The sequence below is a fragment of the Ranitomeya imitator genome, chromosome 8 (genome assembly GCF_032444005.1).
Source record: "Ranitomeya imitator isolate aRanImi1 chromosome 8, aRanImi1.pri, whole genome shotgun sequence".
Lineage (NCBI taxonomy): Eukaryota > Metazoa > Chordata > Amphibia > Anura > Dendrobatidae > Ranitomeya > Ranitomeya imitator.
The window spans coordinates 127,049,707-127,068,136 of record NC_091289.1 but is presented as its reverse complement, the minus strand read 5'-3'; the positions used below and the strand labels follow the sequence as shown (position 1 = coordinate 127,068,136).

Genomic DNA, 18,430 nt, shown 5'->3' with positions numbered 1-18,430 from the left:
CGCCTTCCAGTTAGATGGTGAACAGCAATCTTCAAGTCTGACCATAGATTCTCAATTGGATTAAGGTCTGGGCTTTGACTAGGCCACTCCAAAACATTTACATATTTCCACTTAAACCACTCAGGTATTGCCTTAGCAGTATGCTTTAGGTCATTGTCTTGTTGGAAGGTGACTGAGCCTCTATCCAAGTCTCAAATCACTGACAGACTGAAACAGGTTTTGCATAAGTATATGCCAGTATTTTGCACTATCCATCTTCCTCTCAACTCATTTTCCCTGCCCCTGCTCCTGAAAAACATCCGCCACAGCATGATGCTGCCACCACCATGTTTCACTGTGGGGATTGTGTTTTTGGGGCGATGAGCTGCGTTGGTTAGGCACCAGACGCAGAATTTACCATGGTGGCAAAAATTTGGGAGTCTCCTACATGTCTTTTGGCAAACTCAAAGTGAGCTTTACATTTTTAGTGTGTAAGTATAGGGTTTCTTTTCTGTCCACTCTTCCATAAAGGGCACATCTATGGAGTATATGGGTTATTGTGGTCATATGGACAGATACTCCAGTCTCTGCGTGGGAACTCTGTAGCTCCTTCAGGGTTACCTTTCCTCTCTGTGATGACTCTCTGATTAATGCCTTCCTTGCCCGGGCTGAGAGTTTTGGTGTATGGCCCTCTCTTGGCAGGTTTGTTGTGGTACCATGTTCTTTCCATTTGATGATAATGGATTTGATGGTGCTCAGAGGGATCCTCAGAGATTGGGATTTTTTTTATAACCCATCTCTGACTTGTACTTCTCAACAACTTTGTCCCTGACATGTCTGGAGATCTCTTTGGTCTTCATGGTGTTTGGTTAGTGATGCCTTTTACTTAATGGTGTTGCAGTCTCTGTGGCCTTTCAGAAAATGTGTGTGTATATACCGACAGACCACGTAACACTTAGACTGCACACAGGTGGACTTCCTTTCACTAAGCATAGGACTTATGGAGGTAGTTGCTTGCACCAAAAATTTTAGGAGCTTTATTGAAAAGTGATGAATAAATATGCACATGCCAATTTTTAGTTATTTGATCCCATAAATTTAATTTATGCCTATATTTTCAAACTTTATTTCAGCAACTTAGACTATTTAGAGCTGATGCATCACTAACAAATGAGATTCCAAAAATATTTAAACACAGGTTGTAATATAACAAAATAGGCTAAAAACCCACAAAACTCAAAGGGGTGAATAATTATTTTGCAAGCCACTGTCGTACAGTGCACATCTTATTATACAACCTGTGTGATTTTACTCAAAATAATAATATAACAACATTTTGGTGGCTTAATCACCTAAAATCTAGTCTCAGGTAATTTTTTTTTGATAAAGAAAGCATCCAATATTACATCTTGTTTCATCTTGTGAATTACTGTATACAATTTTGTCATATTGCTAATATTTACAGATTTAAAGTACTGTATATAAGAGATACAATAGAATTATTTTTCAAACCTAATGTAATATGTACTTTGCGCTAAGTCTAAAATGGTGGTGGGAGGAAAGGGGAATAATGCTTCTATCATAAGAATAATTTTATTACCATATTTACTTTGGCAGCAGTTGTCTGACACTGGTCACTAAAGTTGAGTTTGCTATCCACCAATATACCCGAGTCTTTTTTATAAACAGTTTTGACCACTATATTACTATTTAGAAGATGATTATACATTTTGTTTCATGGCCTAAATGCATGATTTTACATTTATCATCCTTAAAGGGAACCTGTCACCCCCAAAATCGAAGATGAGCTAAGCCCACCGGCATCAGAGGCTTATCTACAGCATTCTATAATGCTGTAGATAAGCCCCCGATGTATCCTGAAAGATGAGAAAAAGAGGTTAGATTATACTCACCCAAGGGCGGTCCCGCTGCGGTCTGGTTCGATGGGCGTCGCGGTCCGGGGCCTCTCATCTTCTTACAATGACGTCGTCTTCTTGTTTTCATGCTGCGGCTCCGGTGCAGGTGTACTTTGTCTGCCCTGTTGAGGGCAGAGCAACGTACTGCAGTGCGCAGGTGCCGGGAAAGGTCAGAGAGGCCTGGTGCCTGCGCACTGAAGTACTTTTCTCTGCCCTCAACAAGGCAGATAAAGTACGCCTGCGCCGGAGACGCAGCGTGAAGACAAGAAGAGGACATCATCCTATGAAGATGGGAGGCCCCGGACCGCGACGCCCATCGGATCGGACCGCCCCCCAGGTGAGTATAATCTAATCTCTTTTTCTCATCTTTCAGGATACATCGGGGGCTTATCTACAGCATTACAGAATGCTGTAGATAAGCCCCAGATGCTGGTCGGCTTAGCTCATCTTCGATTTTGGGGGTGACAGGTTCCCTTTAATACTGAATTGTTATTTCCCGGCTAAATCCTCCTGTTTTCACAAGTCCCTCTGTAGTAATAAACTATCTTCCTTTGTGTTTAGAATCTTTCTATGAGAGTTTAGTATTATCTGCAAATATTGAAATGTTACTCTGTATGCCCACCACAAAGGTCATTAATATATTAAAAAGAAGATGGCCCAATACTGACCCCTGTGGTACTACACAATTAACTGAGACCCAATCATGGTGTGTACTGTGTACTATTAAGAACTATAATATTTGATTACTATGTGAATTTGTGTAGTATACTATTTAACTTGTGTTGTGTTTTCCAGGTACTATTTGCTCCAGGAACACAACACATTGTTCCCCTCATCTTTGCAAGGAAAATGAACCATGTTTTGACTCAAAAGGTTGTGGGAGCTTATCTGATCCATGTTTGTCAAATCCATGCCCTCTGAATGCCACGTGCCAGGTTACCCTCGATACAGAAACTTACGAGTGCCGCTGTCCTGCAGGATTCAAGGGAAGAAGCTGTGAAATACCAATGAAAAGATGCTTCAGAAACCTGTGTAGACATGGAGGACAGTGTTACGTAACTGATAGAGGATCCACGTGCTTTTGTGCTGTAGGCTACAAGGGGAAATTTTGCGAGACTTCGGAAGATGAGTGCCTTTGGAACCCATGCCAAAATGGTGCTGTCTGTAGGGAAAGGGGGAATGGACAAGCATGTTACTGTGTTCCTGGGTTTCAGGGTGCTTTATGTGATATTGAAGTCAATGAATGTATTTCTGAGCCTTGCCAACACGGAAGTACTTGTCTAAACCAGATTGGGAGTTACAGCTGTGTGTGTCCACCCGAGTATACAGGTATTAACTCTTGCTTCTAGTACTCTTGTGTTAAATGTTGTACTCAAATCAATAATCGACTTCACTAACCAACCAACCTGATCAAATTTATGTACAAAGGTTTAGGCCAGATGACTAGGGTTGAGCGAAATGGATCGGACAAGTTCAAAAATCGCCGACTTTCGGCAAAGTCGGGCTTCATGAAACCCGACCCGATCCTAGTGTGGGATCGGCCATGAGGTCGGCGATCTGCGCACAAAAGTCGTATGACGCTTTCAGTGCCATTTTTCAGCCAATGAAGGAGGACGCAGAGTGTGGGCAGCGTGATGACATAGGTCTCGGTCCCCACCATGTTAGAGAAGAGCATGACAGTGATTGGCTTGCTTTCTGCAACGTCACAGGGGCTATAAAGGGGCGTGCACGACGACCGCCATCTTACTTCCGCCGATCTTAGCATAGGGAGAGGTTGCTGCAGCTTCATCAGTAGAAGGGATATAGTTAGGGAGGGAAGATTACCCCCAAACTGCTTGTGCTGTAGCGATTTCCACTGTCCAACACCACCATTTGTTTGCAGGGACAGTGGAGTTTATATTTTTGTGCATCAGCTCTGTAGCTTATTAGGCTGCCTTACAAGGCTCCCTGATAGCTGCATTGCTGTTTGCACGCTGCTGTGCAAACCAACTGCTTTTTTAAAAGCAAAATTCTGTTGCTCCTTTCTGCACAGTTATCTTGTTTATTTGTCCACACTTTTGTGTGCAGCAGTCCTTTTTATTGCTGCCATACTTTTCCTGAGATCATTGTAGGGAGATTGAAATTGTACTACAGTCCTTGTATTTTTTCATATATCTTCCAGCCACTTTCTGCCACTTACATTGGGTTGTTTTATGCACTGGGCCTGAGTTTTGGTTCAGTCTCGCCAAAAAAAGTGAGATTCAAATTTTCACAAAGTGGATATACTGCAGTCCTGTTAGGCTACTTTCACACTAGCGTCGGTACGGGCCCGTCGCAGTGCGTCGGGCCGACGTACCGACGCATACTGTGAAATAAAATCACAACGGGGGCAGCGGATGCAGTTTTTCAACGAATCCACTGCCCCATTTTAAGGTCCGGGGAGGAGGGGGCGGAGTTCCGGCCACGCATGCGTGGTCGGAAAAGCGGAACTGACGGACAAAAAAACGTTGCATGCAACGTTTTTTTGTCCCGACGGACTGCAAAAACACGGCGCATCTGTCGCACGACGAATACGACGTGTGGCAATCCGTCGCAATGCGTCGCTAATGAAAGTCTATGGAGAAAAAACGCATCCTGCGGGCAACTTTGCAGGATGCGTTTTTCTCCAAAACGATGCATTGCGACGGAGGCCAAACAACGCTAGTGTGAAAGAAGCCTTAGTTTGTCGTATGTCAGCCAGCCACTTTCTGCCACTTACATTGTGTGGCATTACAGGAGCTCGCTTGCCCTGCTGCTAGTGTGCTTCAATGCTGCTGGTTCAATACTGACCGAAAAAAGGACATGTCTGGCTACCCAGAATGTTGATGATCTAACCTTCATTAAAATGAACCAATCATGGATTTCAAATTATTTTGCCCCACCTTCCCCTGCTGACACGTAGCTTGCCTGAAAAATGTCTTGCTTTTGGCGTCCTCTTACTGACTTCTCCAATTCCTCCATTTGCAGCTGCTGAATGTCCACCATAGGCCATTTTTATACCTCTCTAAATGGGCTGACTCCCCCCACAGGGCCGTGGTCACCACCCGGTGCAAGCACCCGTGCGAGTGCCGTTTGCCTGGACAGGTGGGTGTGCCCACTCTTGGGTGACGACACTGGCACAGGGTCCATCATAGTACAATGAAGTGTTTCAGAATATTTTCTCACGCTCGAGTTCATCTGAGGTTATGCAGCAGGGGGCGCAGCACTGCAAGTCTAGGTAGCTACGTTCCCCTGCTTTCTATTCATTCCCCCTGGTTTTTACAGTCAGGGGCGGCTGCATTAGCAGGCTCCTGCTTGTAAAATTAGTTAACCCCTTCAGATGGATTTACAGAGTGGGACAAGACTGAACGACAAAAGGTATGGGATATTGTTGTTTTTTTATTTTAACTTTGTTTCAGGTGACAAGGGTCTTCAATTGGATTGAGAGTATAATAAAATATTACAACACCCTGTGTCTTTATTTCATTAAAATACTTTTTTCCTAATATGTGTGTGTTTTATTAACCATTTACTACTATTGGATTAATAATGGATAGGTGTCTTATTGACTCCTCTCCATTATTAACCTGGCTTAATGTCACCTTACAATAGCAAGGTGACATTAACCCTTTATTACCCCATATCGCACCGCTACACGGGAATGGTAAGAGAGAGGCTAAGTGCCAGAATAGGCGCATCTTACAGATGTGCCTTTTCTGGGGTGGCTGGGGGCAGATGTTTTTAGCCGGGGGGGGGGCAATATCCATGGTCCCTCTCTAGGCTTTTAATATCTGCCCTCAGTCACTGGCTTCCCTCCCCCTCCCCCACAAAAGAAATTCATGAATAGCTGGTTTTTGGTCATTCTGCCTCAGAAAAATCGGAATAAAAAGCGATCAAAAAATGTCACGTGCCCGAAAATGTTACCAATAAAAACATCAACTCGTCCCGCAAAAAACAAGACCTCACATGACTCTGTGGACCAAAATATGGAAAAATTATAGGTCTCAAAATGTGGTAATGCAAAAAATGTTTTTTGCAATAAAAAGCGTCTTTCAGTGTGTGACGGCTGCCAATCATAAAAATCCGCTAGAAAACCCGCTATAAAAGTAAATCAAACCCCCCTTCATCACCCCCTGAGTTAGGGAAACATAAAACATTTTTAAAAAATGTATTTATTTCCATTTTCCCATTAGGGTTAGGGCTAGGGTTATGGCTAGGGTTAGGGCTAGGGTTAGGGCTAGGGGTAGGGCTAGGGTTAGGGTTGGGGTTAGGATTGGGGCTAGGGTTGGGGTTAGGGTTGGGGTTAGGGTTGGGGCTAGGGTTAGGGCTAGGGTTAGGGCTAGGGTTAGGGCTAGGGTTAGGGCTAGGGTTAGGGCTAGGGTTAGGGTTGGGGTTATGGTTGGGGTTAGGGTTGGGGCTAGGGTTGGGGCTAGGGTTGGGTTAGGTTTGGGGCTAGGGTTAGGGTTTGGGCTAAAGTTAAAGTTGGGGCTAAAGGTAGAGTTAGGGTTGGTACTAAAGTTAGGGTTGGGGCTAAAGTTAGAGTTAGGGTTGAGGCTAAAGTTAGGGTTGGGGCTAAAGTTAGAGTTAGGGTTGGGGCAAAAGTTAGGGTTGGGGCAAAAGTTAAGGTTAGGGTTGAGGCTAAAGTTAGGGTTGGGGCAAAAGTTAGGGTTGGGGCTAAAGTTAGGGTTAGGGTTACATTTATGGTTGGGATTAGGGTTAGGGGTGTGTCAGGGTTAGGGGTGTGGTTAGGGTTATGGTTGGGATTAGGGTTAGGGGTGTGTTGGGGTTAGGGTTTCAGTTAGAATTGGGAGTTGCCACTGTTTAGGCACATCAGGGTTCTCCAAACGCGACATGGCATCCGATCTGAATTCCAGCCAATTCTGCGTTGAAAAAGTAAAACAGTGGTCCTTCCCTTCCGAACTCTCCCGTGCACCCAAACAGGGGTTTACCCAACATATGGGGCATCAGCATACTCAGGACAAGTTGGACAACAACTATTGGGGTCCAATTTCTCTTGTTACCCTTGGGAAAATAAAAATGTGGGGGGTCAAAAAAACATTTTTGTGGGAAAAAAAATAATTTTTATTTTCACGTCTCTGCGTTATAAACTGTAGTGAAACACTTGGGGGTTCAAAGCTGTCAAAACACATCTAGATAAATTCCTTAGGAGGTCTAGTTTCCAAAATGGTGTCACTTGTGGGGGGTTTCTACTGTTTAGGTGCATCAGGGGCTCTGCAAATGCATCAAGGATGCCTGCAGACCAATCCATCTAAGTCTGCATTCCAAATGGCGCTCCTTCCCTTCCGAGCTCATGCGCCCAAACGGTGGTTCCCCCCCACATATGGGGTATCAGCGTACTCAGGACAAATTGGATAACAACGTTTGGGGTCGAATTTTTTTTTTATTTTCACAGCTCTGCATTATAAACTGTAGTGAAGCACTTGGGGGTTCAAAGCTGTCAAAACTAAGCTAAAAGAGGCGAAAGGCGAAAAGATCATATTTGTGAAAAAATATGATTTTTTATTTTTACGGCTCTGCAATATAAACTTCTGTGAAGCACTTGGTTGGGTAAAGTGCTCACCACACATCTAGATAAGTTCCTTAGGAGGTCTACTTTCCAAAATGGTGTCAATTGTGGGGGGTTTCAATGTTTAGGGACATCAGGAGCTCTCCAAACGCAACATGGTGTCCCATCTCAATTCCAGTCAATTTTGCATTGAAAAGTCAAATGGCGCTCCTTCCCTTCCGAGCTCTGCCGTGCGCCCAAACAGTGGTTTACCCCCACATGTGGGGTATCGCCGTACTCAGAGCAAATGGTCCAACAACTTTTGGGGTCCAATTTCTTCTCTTACCCTTGGGAAAATAAAAAATTGGGGGCGAAAAGATCATATTTGTGAAAAAATATGATTTTTTATTTTTATGGCTCTGCATTATAAACTTCTGTGAAGCACTTGGTGGGTTAAAGTGCTCACCACACATCTAGATAAGTTCCTTAGGGGGTCTACTTTCCAAAATGGTGTCACTTGTGGGGGGTTTCAATGTTTAGGCACATCAGGGGCTCTCCAAACGCAACATGGCGTCCCATCTCAATTCTAGTCAATTTTGCATTGAAAAGTCAAACGGCGCTCCTTCCCTTCCGGGCTCTGCCGTGCGCCCAAACAGTGGTTTACCCCACATGTGGGGTATCGACGTACTCAGAACAAATGGCACAACAACTTTTAGGGTCCAATTTCTTCTCTTACCCTTGGTAAAATAAAACAAATTGGAGCTGAAGTAATTTTTTTGTGAAAAAAAGTTAAATGTTAATTTTTTTTAAACATTCCAAAAATTCCTGTAAAACACCTGAAGGGTTAATAAACTTCTTGAATGTGGTTTTGAGCACGGTGAGGGGTGCAGTTTTTAGAATGGTGTCACACTTGGTTATTTTCTATCACATAGACCCCTCAAAATGACTTCAAATGTGATGTGGTCCCTAAAAAATATTGGTGTTGTAAAAATGAGAAATTGCTGGACAACTTTTAACCCTTATAACTCCCTAAAAAAAAAAATTTTTGGTTCCAAAATTGTGCTGATGTAAAGTAGACATGTGGGGAATGTTACTTATTAATTATTTTACATGACATATCTCTGTGATTTAAGGGCATAAAAATTCAAAGTTGGAAAATTGCAAAATTTTCTAAATTTTTGACAAATTTCCATTTTTTTCACAAATAAACGCAAGTTATATCGAAGAAATTTTACCACTATCATGAAGTACAGTATGTCATGAGAAAACAATGTCAGAATCGCCAAGATCGGTTGAAGCGTTCCAGAGTTATAACCTCATAAAGGGGCAGTGGTCAGAATTGTAAAAATTGGCCCGGTCATTAACGTGCAAACCACCCTTGGGGCTTAAGGGGTTAATATCTGCCCTCAGTCACTGGCTTTCCCATTCTGCCGGAGAAAATTGCGCGGGAGCCCATGCCAATTTTTTCCGTGATTTAACCCTTTATTTTAACAGCTAGAGCCCCCAAATTTTACACACATACACTTGTAACATTACTAATGAGGAATATGTAAAAAAATAAGGGATATGAGATGGTTTACTGTATGTAAACCATGTCTCATATCATGTCGGGTTTGAGAAGGAGAAAGCAAAAGCCGGCAATTGAATTACCGGCTTTTCTGCTATCTAGCGCTGTATGAAAAATAAGTGTATATATGTCTCACTGACATATATATATATATATATATATATATATATATATATCTATACTATGTGTAGACATTTATTCTATCTATTCTAATAAAACCTGTCGGTGTGATTTTACTGTACACCGCACTGAATTGCCGTCTTTTCTATAGAACACCGCTGCGTATTTCTCACAAGTCACACTGATGGTCTGTGTGTAATCCGTATTTTTCTCGCCCCCATTGACTTTCATTGGCGGATTTTTTGCGCAATACGCTGGCAAATGCAGCATGCTGCAATTTTCTACGTCCGTACACTACCGTATAATACGGATGCGGCAGATAGGAGCTGTCCCATAGAAAATCATTGGTCCGTGTGCAATTCGTATTTTCTGCGCCTCTCATACGTCCGTAAAACACGCTAGTGTGATGCCGGCCTTATAGGGGACTTTTCCTAGCCTTCTCTCATGGGGATTATTTGATCCTTATTATGGATCTTTTTTCGTCTTATTCCCTACATATGGTTTTTAGCCTTACCCCCCCCCCCCCTCTATATTTTTTCTGTATATTTTTCTAGTAGTATAATTTATTAATAAATTTTATATAGCTCATTTATTGTTTTTCTTGCCCCTTTGTTGTTTTTCTTTATTCCTTTGTTGGGTTTATCACGTTGCAGTCTTGCAACTTGCCCCTCAGGAAAATCAAATTTTTGGTCTTTTTATGATGTAACATTGGCTTTTTTTTCACCTCTCTGTTGTGGAGAAATTAGAAATCAAAGTATTAAGACATAATAAAGTACCTTTTTCAAAGTTCTAGTAGGCATTATTAGTTACTATTCACTAGAGGTGTGTACTTCTGCCTGTATCAGTTGCCCAATCATGAGAAGGCAGAAACTGCTCTGTAGCCTCACATTTCACATATTGAGAAACCTAAGCTATTGTGTGGGCATCTTCTTATTGTGTTCTGTTGCTGCCTGCTTCTGATTGGTCAGCATCATACAGGGAGAAGAAGTACATGCCCCCAGTGAAAAGTAACTAGTAACACCTCATAAGTCATTATGTGCCAATACTTTCATTGCTAATGTTTTATTTCACTCTGCAGTCACTATTCCTGTGTCCAGTTCAGCCTGACACATTTTGTTAAAGGTTCTCTTTATAGACTTTATATGAGATATGACATAAAAAAAACATGTTTGCATTTTTCTGGAAACAGCACTACTCCAGTAAATGAGGATCTGTTGGAAAATTACACACATGCCACAAGAAAAAGGTGACACTATTCTAGCAGATTAATAAACATGCCTGTCCTTTCACTTAAAACCTATGGAAATGCGTGAATTTATAGCCTCATCCCCTATTGTAACCCTACAACAAATAAAGATGTTTTTGATGACCATTCTAGTCTAATAAATCCAGGACCTGTCCCAATTCTCATGCTCTGTAACTTGGCAACATCTCTTTTTAATTGGGCATTGCTTCATCAATATACTATCAGCACTAAAGGTGCTGTAACGCCTTTTCCTGCACTTCTCTTCATCCACTGGACTTGCCATTGTCCAATAGCTTATCTGCTCCAAACTGAAAGTCCACCTCTCTGTTGTTACTTGCACTTACTTTTTGTAACCTATCTCCCATTCTTGCTGCTAGAAACAGATTACAGGAGACACCCAGTGGTTGCCACTTAGGCTACGTCCCCACGGTCAGTAATTGGCAGCGCTTTGGATGCAGCACATGTCCGCTCCATCCAAAGCGCTGCCGGTTTTTTAACGCGGGTGATTCCGCATGAGTTCACTGAACCGTTCAGAATCACCGCGTCCAATACATTGTATGGGTGAAATTTATCTTGCGGAGACTGAGCGTCTCTGCAAGATAAATAGGCATGCTGCGGTCTCGAAAGACGTGCCGCATGTCCGTCTCCGCAGGGAAGCCGCGGGCGCTGTTACACGCATAGTGGAGAAGGGATTTCGTGAAATCCCATCCACTATGCTGTAACATCTGGCCGCTTTCGGGTTTGACCCTGCGGATGTATGCAGCATCAAACCCGCAGCGTTTACTGACCGTGGTAACATACCCTTAGGAGTGTTTTTTTGGAGTTCTAACAATAGAATTTTTTATTAAAGAGATTTGCAGATCTGCTATATGTCGAATTTTGTCAATTTGTCTGAAAATACAGAAAGAGTTAATTGTTTGTATGCTTACAATGGCAGTCATTGCTAAAGGGGTTGTGTAGGACCTTAACACTGATAGCCTATCCTTAGGATAGGTCATCAAAGTCTCAAAGTCTGATCGGTGGGGGTGCAACAGTCCATCCTCCATCCTGATCAGGTGTTCCCGGTGTCGGCGGCCGGAACTGCTCATTTGTGGAGCTGCCGAGCTCTGTCGACTGTATAGTGGCCACGGCCGGGCAAAGTAAATCTGGTCCATATTCAAATCAATAGGGAGTGGAAGTGAAGTACCCGACCTCGGCCACTCCTGTGCTGTGCAGCTTTGTAACTGAGCAGGTACGGCCACCACCGCCACCAGAAGCATATGATCAAAGGGAGTGTATGATCCACCAATCAAACATTTATGACCTATCCTAAATGCTAAAGTCCCTGACAACCCCTTTAAGACTGATAATCTGCAATTATAAAGATTCCCCTACAAATGTTTTAAACTAAGTTTTCTTCTAGGCAGAGATTGTGAGATGGAGTATAATGGGTGCACATCGGAGCCTTGTCTGAACGGTGCCACATGCCTCAACACTTCGGGATCGTTCTCTTGTGAATGTGCTGAAGGATTCTTTGGGGAGCTTTGTGATGTGACCATAGATGAATGTGCCAGCGCTCCCTGCCTTAATGGTGGGCATTGTGAAGATGAGATTGGTCGGTGAGTAATGGCTCACAATACATGACCATTCTTTATAATTTGATGTCATCAGAGTTTTATGTTTTTGTTTTGCCGCTTTGCAGGTATATCTGTGACTGCAGTATGGTGCGATTTACTGGTCTGAACTGTGAGACCCCTGCCCCCCTGTGCTCATCACAGCCATGCCAGAACAGTGCCAGCTGCTCGGAGGATTCTGAGGGCTTCCGATGTCTCTGCTGGCCAGGTACCTTTTTATTTGGAAGCAGCTGCAAACTAAAGCAGTGACTTAGAATTGTGTGGGATCACTTTTTTTTTATTAAATGCACTTTTGGAATTTTCTAAAATGAAATTTTAAGGCATAGTGCATCAGTAAACTGAATACTAAACCATTTGACTCTATTCTGTAAATTTCGGTAGTCACAAATGGCATGTTCTTCATTTTCATAGGGGCTTAATACTTATCATAACTATTGCCCAACAGTATACATGGCAAAATATAAAACTATTCTACATGTTACAATGTGGCTTTCTTAAATCTTCTCTTTGTTGCTGCCTCTTTTTGGCCTACCCATTGCGGTAAATTCCCCAATACTTGTACAATTGTATCATTGCTCAGCTAGCCTATAAACCGGACATATCCATAGATGTATGTATGGCAAGAGATGTCTGTCACTTATAGGTCATTGCCTAATGAAAATGTTTTTACTGAATGCCAAGAAATGGCCCAGAATTGGTTTAACAAAATTGTATGACTTAATGCAATTTAAAAAAATATAAAAGGAGGACAGATATGTACATGGATATAATGAGACTCTATGATAAGGTCTATAACCCGCTATGAGTTCATACTTATGTGTCCTCCTGATTTCTAGTTGATTAGTTGATACAGTACAGACAAAGGTTTGGACACACCTTCTCATTTAAAGATTTTTCTGTATTTTCATGACTATGAAAATTGTACATTCACACTGAAGGCATCAAAATTATCAATTAACATATGTGGAATTATATACTTAACAAAAAAGTGTGAAACAACTGAAAATATGTCTTATATTCTAGGTTCTTCAAAGTAGACACCTTTTGCTTTGATGACTGCTTTGCACACTCTTGGCATTCTCTTGATGAGCTTCAAGAGGTAGTCACCGGGAATGGTCTTCCAATAATCTTGAAGGAGTTCCCAGAGATGCTTAGCACTTGTTGGCCCTTTTGCCTTCACTCTGCGGTCCAGCTCACCCCAAACCATCTTGATTGGGTTCAGGACTGGTGACTGTGGAGGGCAGGTCATCTGGCGTAGCACCCCATCGTTCTCTTTCTTGGTCTAATAGCCCTTACACAGCCTGGAGGTGTGTTTGGGGTCATTGTCCTGTTGAAAAATAAATGATGGTCCAACTAAACGCAAACCGGATGGAATAGCATGCTGCTGCAAGACGCTGTGGTAGCCATGCTGGTTCAGTATGCCTTCAATTTTGAATAAATCCCCAACAGTGTCACCAGCAAAGCACCCCCACACCATCACACCTCCTCCTCAATGCTTCACGGTGGGAACCAGGCATGTAGAGTCCATCCGTTCACCTATTCTGCGTCGCACAAAAACACAGTGGTTGGAACCAAAGATCTCAAATTTGGACTCATCAGACAAAAGCACAGATTTCCACTGGTCTAATGTCCATTCCTTGTGTTCTTTAGCCCAAACAAGTCTATTCTGCTTGTTGCCTGTCCTTAGCAGTGGTTTATTAGGTTTATTAGCAGCTATTTTACCATGAAGGCCTGCTGCACAAAGTCTCCTCTTAACAGTTGTTGTAGAAATGTGTCCGCTGCTAGAACTCTGTGTGGCATTGATCTGGTCTCTAATCTGAGCTGCTGTTAACCTGCGATTTCTGAGGCTGGTGACTCGGATAAACTTATCCTCAGAAGCAGAGGTGACTCTTGGTCTTCCTTTCCTGGGGCAGTCCTCATGTGAGCCAGTTTCTTTGTAGCGCTTGATGGTTATTGCCACTGCACTTGGGGACACTTTCAAAGTTTTCCCAATATTTCGGACTGACTGACATTCATTTCTTAAAGTAATGATGGCCACTCGTTTTCTTTACTTAGCTGCTTTTTTCTTGCCATAATACAAATTCTAACAGTCTATTCAGTAGGACTATCAGCTGTGTGTCCACCAGACTTCTGCACAACACAACTGATGGTCCCAACCCCATTTATAAGGCAAGAAATCCCACTTATTAAACCTGACAGGGCACACCTGTGAAGTGAAAACCATTCCCGGTGACTACCTCTTGAAGCTCATCAGGAGAATGCCAAGAGTGTGCAAAGCTGTCACATGTGTTAATTCATAGTTTTGATGCCTTCAGTGTGAATGTACAATTTTCATAGTCATGAGAATACAAAAAAAACTTTAAATGACAAGGTGTGTCCAAACTTTTGGTCTGTACTGTACATCTCCTTTGCATGTTGTATCATGAACAAACCTACTGATGCGCGCAGAGGGCCCAGAAATCCTTTAGACGGGCTTTGTGGCTATTCTGTCTAATAATAGGCAGGGGTCCTCGTCCTCAGACCCTAAGCATTTTCTTTATGAGATTCTGAAATAACGTTACTTCTATTACAGGCTACACTGGCGCTTTATGTGAGATCCATGTCCCAATGTGCAAGAGCCAGCCTTGTATGTATGGTGCCGAGTGCATAGAACTGACGTGGTTCAATATGTCTCAAGGAGAAGGTAACACTCAAGATAAATCTAAAAGTTACATCTGTAAATGTCGGAGTGGACTCATTGGTATGTATTAATTAGCATGTATTTAAGCCTATTTAATGATGACAAAAAATGTAATTTTAATGAACGAGTAACATATGCAGATGTGGTTGGAAAAATTGCACTAAACAAATGTAAAACATACTCCTAATATAAAAATAAAAAGATAATACAGAGCAGATTAACCCCGTAGTGACAAGCTAATTTTGATTTTAGAACTCCGACCAGTGTCCCTTTATAGGGAAATAACTCTGGAATGTTTCAATGGATCACGGTGATTCTGGGACTGTTATTTCATGACATATTGGACTTCATCATAGTGGTAATTTGATTAATATGACTTGTGTGTATTTGTGAAAATATTGCAATTTGGGCAAAATGTTTTGAAAAGAAACAAAAAATGCAATTTTTAAACCCTTAATCTTTATATCCTTAACCCCTTAAGCCCCAAGGATGGTTTGCACGTTACTGACCGGCCAATTTTTACAATTCTGACCACTGTCCATTTATGAGGTTATAACTCTGGAACGCTTCAATGGATCCTGACAATTCTGACAATGTTTTCTCGTGACATATTGTAATTCATGTTGTTGGTAAAATTTATTTGATATTACCTGCGTTTATTTGTGAAAAAAACTGAAATTTGGTGAAAATTTTGAAAATTTTGCAATTTTCCAACTTTAAATTTTTATACCCTTAAATCACAGAGATATATCACACAAATACTTAATAAGTAACATTTCCCACATGTCTACTTTACATCATCACAATTTTGGAACCAAAAATTTTGGTTAGGGAGAAATTTTGTTAGGGAGTTTTAAGGGTTAAAAGTTGACCAGCAATTTCTCATTTTTACAACACCAACTTTTTTAGGGACCACATCACATTTGAAGTCATTTTGAGGAGTCTATATGATAGAAAATAACTAAGTGTGATGCCATTCTAAAAACTGCACCCCTCAAGGTGCTCAAAACCACATTCAAGAAGTTTATTAACCCTTCAGGTGTTTCACAGGAATTTTTGGAATGTTTAAAAAAAATGAACATTTAACTTTTTTTTTACAAAAAATGTACTTCAGCTCCAATTTGTTTTATTTTACCAAGGGTAACAGGATAAAATGGACCCCAAAAGTTGTTGTACAATTTGTCCTGAGTACGCCGAAACCCGATATGTGAGTGTAAACCACTGTTTGGGCACATGGCAGAGCTCGGAAGGGATGGAGCGCCGTTTGACTTTTCAATGCAAAATTGACTGGAAGTGAGATAGGACGCCATGTTGCGTTTGGAGAGCCCCTGATGTGCCTAAACATTGAAACCCCCCACAAGTGACAACATTTTGGAAAGTAGACCCCCAAAGGAGCTTATCTAGGTGTGAGGTGAGCACTTTGACCCACCAAGTGCTTCACAGAAGTTTATAATGCAGAGCCGTAAAAATAAAAAATCATATTTTTTCACAAAAATGATCTTTTTGCCCCCAATTTTTTATTTTCCCAAGGGTTAGAGAAGAAATTGGACACACAAGTTGTTGTGCAATTTGTCCTGAGTATGCCGTTACCCCATATGTGGGGGTAAACCACTGTTTGGGCGCATGGCAGAGCTCGGAAGGGATGGAGCGCCGTTTGACTTTTCAATGCAAAATTGACTGGAATTGAGATGGGACACCTTGTTGCGTTTGGAGAGCCCCTCATGTGCCTAAGCATTGAATCCCTCCACAAGTGACACCATTTTGGGAAGTAGACCCCCAAGGAACTTATCTAGATGTGATGTGAGAGCTTTGAACCACCAAGCGTTTCACTACAGTTTATAACGCACAGCCGTGAAAATAAAAATTCTTTTTTTTTCACCAAAATTATTTTTTTAGCCCCAAGTTTTGTATTTTCCCAAGGGTAACAGGAGAAATTGGATCCCAAAAGTTGTTGTCCAATTTGTCTTGAGTACACTGATACCGATATGTGGGGGGAAACCACCGTTTGGGCGCATGGCAGAGCTCGGAAGGGAAGGAGCGACGTTTGGAATGCAGACTTAGATGGATTGGTCTTTTGGCGTCACATTGCATTTGTAGAGCCCCTAATGTACCTAAACAGTAGATACCCGCCACAAGTGACCCCATATTGGACACTAGACCCCCGAAGGAACTTATCTAGATGTGTTGTGAGAACTTTGAACCCCTAAGTGTTTCACTACAGTTTATGACTCAGAGCCGTGAAAATAAAAAATCATTTTTTTTCCACAAAAATTATTTTTTAGCCCTCAATTTTGTATTTTCCCAAGGTTAACAAGAGAAATTGGACACCAAAAGTTGTTGTCCAATTTTTCCTGAGTATGCTGATACCCCATATGTGGGGAGAAACCACCGTTTGGGTGCATGGCAGAGCTCAGAAGGGAAGGAGTGCCGTTTGGAATGCAGACTTACATGGATTGGTCTGCAGGTGTCACATTGCATTTGCAGAGCCCCTGATGAACCTAAACAGTAGAAACCCCCCACAAGTGACCCCATATTGGAAACTAGACCCCCCAAGGAACTTATCTAGATGTGTTGTGAGAACTTTGAACCCCCAAGTATTTCACTACAGTTTATAACACAGTGTTAGGACTGGCGGAACGCACCAAGACAGATGGTATAGATGCGTTCGCAGTCCGGGGTCCACCGTGCAGGTGAAAACCTGCTGCTAGCAATTGGCAGACTATATGGCGGTACACTAAAGTATACACGCGTGGGTTAACCTCACCCAGCGTGAAAGAAGCAATCCTGTTAAGGCACAGGACCGCGGTACCGCACCTAAAGCGCGAGCAAGTAGTCAGCGAACTCAACCCCAACTAGGATTAAAGTCCGATTAGACCCTTGCTGGCACAACACCGCAACGGGGTGTGTAAGGAAACTGAAGAGCAATACTTAAGGCACAAGAGTGCATGCAGTGCCGCACTGACGAACGCCACTAACCACCCAGGCTTGGGTAAGGAAAGCACAGAGGAAGTGCACAGCGCCGTACTGGCGGTCACAGCAACTGGACGCTATAATGTGTGACTAGTGCTGTAGGATAAGTCGGGCGCTAGGTAGCAGCCATACACCTTTCGCGAACAGTCATTCAATAGGGTAGGGGTATCCAAGGATGACTTGCACTCACAACATACACACATTAGCGATTGAAAGACAATACTAGCGCATGGCCGTGCGGTCATGCGCAGTTTATATAGCAGCAGCACAGGAAGTGGCCACAGCACCTTTGCCCTTCCAAGACCTGCCAAGAGGACCAATGGAATGTGCTGCAGAGCCTGAGCACATGACCCTCGATCTCCAACGGGAGATCTTACCCTGGGCATGCTCAGTACGTGCAGACAAGGACTTAGTCCCAGAGAAGTCCGCTCGCTGCTGACCAGCACTGACTTTAATGGCAGAGACTGGAGAAGCAGCAGTAACTCTCAGAACAGAGTGGAAATGAGCAAGACACTGGGACCGACGTCTTTGCTGAGCAGACTCCACTGCGGCTGGACAAGAATGGGAGACCGCAGCGGAGGTGGCTCGAGATTCCCCCTGTGCAGAAGCGGGAACTCGAGACCTAACATTACCCCCCCTCCTAGGGCCCCCCCCTCCTTGGGCCTCGCTACGTTCGAAGGCAGCAATAAGCTGCGGAGCCCGAATGTGCTCAGCAGGCTCCCAGGACCTATCCTCAGGGCCGTAACCCTTCCAGTCCACCCCAAAAAATGTTTTGCCACGTACCACCTTGCACCCCAAGATAGCGTTCACCTCGAAATCGTCCGTAGACGAACCCG

General features: G+C 42.8%; 1 protein-coding gene across 2 annotated transcripts in view; it reads left to right on the top strand.

Moving 5' to 3' along the window:
• Nucleotides 1-18,430, top strand: part of CRB1 (crumbs cell polarity complex component 1) — a 189,886-nt gene that overhangs the window by 31,228 nt on the left and 140,228 nt on the right. For both annotated transcript variants that reach the window (XM_069737364.1, XM_069737362.1), the window contains exons 2-5: nt 2,691-3,224; nt 11,734-11,929; nt 12,013-12,152; nt 14,517-14,684. In XM_069737364.1, coding sequence (XP_069593465.1) covers nt 2,691-3,224; nt 11,734-11,929; nt 12,013-12,152; nt 14,517-14,684 — 1,038 coding nt within the window. The remainder of the gene's footprint in view (nt 1-2,690; nt 3,225-11,733; nt 11,930-12,012; nt 12,153-14,516; nt 14,685-18,430) is intronic.